Source organism: Olea europaea, chromosome 11, assembly GCF_002742605.1.
Source record: "Olea europaea var. sylvestris chromosome 11, O_europaea_v1, whole genome shotgun sequence".
In the NCBI taxonomy this organism is placed as follows: Eukaryota; Viridiplantae; Streptophyta; class Magnoliopsida; order Lamiales; family Oleaceae; genus Olea; species Olea europaea.
The window spans coordinates 17,433,031-17,435,163 of record NC_036247.1 but is presented as its reverse complement, the minus strand read 5'-3'; the positions used below and the strand labels follow the sequence as shown (position 1 = coordinate 17,435,163).

Below are 2,133 nucleotides of genomic sequence, written 5' to 3'. Positions count from 1 at the left end.
ATTTAACTTGCATTCAACAAGACTACTACATTCGTTTTTAACAAAAGATACATGCACAGTTCTTCATAAATCAACAGCAAAAGACTTGAAATAACATATTAATTATCTCGTCTAAAATATTTAGCCGCTAGTGAAAACCCTTTTTACACTACTGTAAATGTGTAGCCATCATGGAATGTTGATTCTTTTGCATCTTTATATATATATATATATATATATATATCAGACTTTCATCTACATCATATTTGAAGGAGTTTGATTAATCAATAATTCAATGATACAAAATTGGATACAATACAAAATATAAATAAGGTCAAGTCACTCTTCTAACTAATCCTAGTTCTATCATGTTTTCCATTCAGATTGAAAGAAGAAAATGGTTTTTGAGCTTGCTCCCGTGTGCTCATCTGAAGTAATACTGCCATCCAGCAGCTATACCAGCTACCAAAATAACTTTCAGTACAAGCTTATTATTTATTAAGGACGGTGAAGTTGATGGTGTCTCTGGAGGCTCGACCGGCCGGCCTTTCAACTTAGCAGACAATTTGGATAGCAATGAGGTCAATGGGCCTTTCTTCTTTGCAGCTGCGAGCAAAAAAGATCAGCATGCATTAAGATGGGGCGACAGTATTAGTCTGAAAGGCTAATAGACAGAGAGCACATGAATATGAAATAGATAAACAGCAAAATTCAGCACCAGACTGGTCCTTTTGTAGTGTAGTTTTGCCATCTTGAATAGGGCTCTAAAGAAAATGGAGGATTAATCTGATAAATGAGAATTTATCTTCATATAAGGTGAACATCAGACACAGACAAATTGAAAAATCAACTAGTGTAGCACCATAATTTGGTCACACAGTTGGAAATGTTATCCATATTCAGCAAATGATGAAAGAATTCATTTCTCGTGGTTGTTCGTTAGATGATGCACAAACTATAATAATTATGGTTTAGGTTTAGTATTTCTACTGGAATCATTTTATATTTATTTAATTAGATCTATCCTAATGATTCTGAAATTTGCATCATGAAAAATGCTATTTGCACAATCATATTCTCTCAATTTAACGAAAATTGCAGTTGCGTATTCACTACAAGATACAAGTCATGTACAATCGCTCAGTAGCTAACGGTGGCATCTATATCAGAGTGACAGAAGTAACAAAATAGTAATGTTCTTATAATGGTTTTCATAAGACAAGTCATTAATGCTAAGCATATAATAATCAAGGTAGTTCATATATCAATGCTACTTAATGTCACCTTTGCTTTTTTTTCGTGAATTTGGAATAGGAAGTATTGGAATAAATGTAGTTGAGTTTCTTGCTTAACGCGCTTGAGGAAAGGCCTCGAATGTCGCAGAAGAGACCGCCGTTGGAAGTTTGCAGATGCTGATTCTTTACCCTTTTTCTGGGTACTTCTCAGAATTTTGAATTTTCTGTTTATATACCTTTCTCCAGGGAAAAAAAAATCAACAAATAACAAAAAAATAAAAATAAATTGAAGCATCATGCTACACGAACACAACTGTTGACACTTTGGATGACTGAACACTCACACCTCAAAGGGTCGGGCATTATTTAATTCACACGGAGCCATGCACTTTGTAAATGAACAATTTCTTTTGACAACATGACTTTATTCATTTATCTAAACCTAAAAGGTTTAAATAACAATTAGCACACAAGATTGAACAATTTAAAGAATTCAACATAAAATATAATGATATTTATTATTAGTAGAGGGTGAGGATTAAAATAATAATATTCTCTGATTTTTTTCGAAGAATGTCATTTACCATTTTATTGTTCCTTGTCGACACTCCTTCAATGTTTGCAACATGTTGTACGGCAAATGACTATTTTCATAAAATGGGTAACTGGTCACTTGTTTAACATTTCAAATGCGCCATTTAACTTGCATTCAACAAGACTACTACATTCGTTTTTAACAAAAGATACATGCACAGTTCTTCATAAATCAACAGCAAAAGACTTGAAATAACATATTAATTATCTCGTCTAAAATATTTAGCCGCTAGTGAAAACCCTTTTTACACTACTGTAAATGTGTAGCCATCATGGAATGTTGATTCTTTTGCATCTTTATATATATATATATATATATATATAT

The 2,133-nt window shown here is 32.4% G+C and overlaps 1 protein-coding gene across 3 annotated transcripts in view; it reads right to left on the bottom strand.

The window, feature by feature from the left end:
* Nucleotides 1–235: 235 nt before the first annotated feature.
* The window catches only part of LOC111403628 (GPI transamidase component PIG-T-like), a 9,381-nt gene continuing 7,483 nt past the window's right edge, over nt 236–2,133 (bottom strand). The window contains exon 6 of one of the 3 annotated variants that reach the window (XM_023032202.1): nt 236–511. In XM_023032202.1, the coding sequence (XP_022887970.1) occupies nt 404–511 (108 nt within the window). In that variant the 3' untranslated portion in view covers nt 236–403. Of the gene's footprint in view, nt 586–2,133 lie in introns of all 3 variants that reach the window. The other 2 variants (XM_023032203.1, XM_023032201.1) reach the window with 2 other exon arrangements.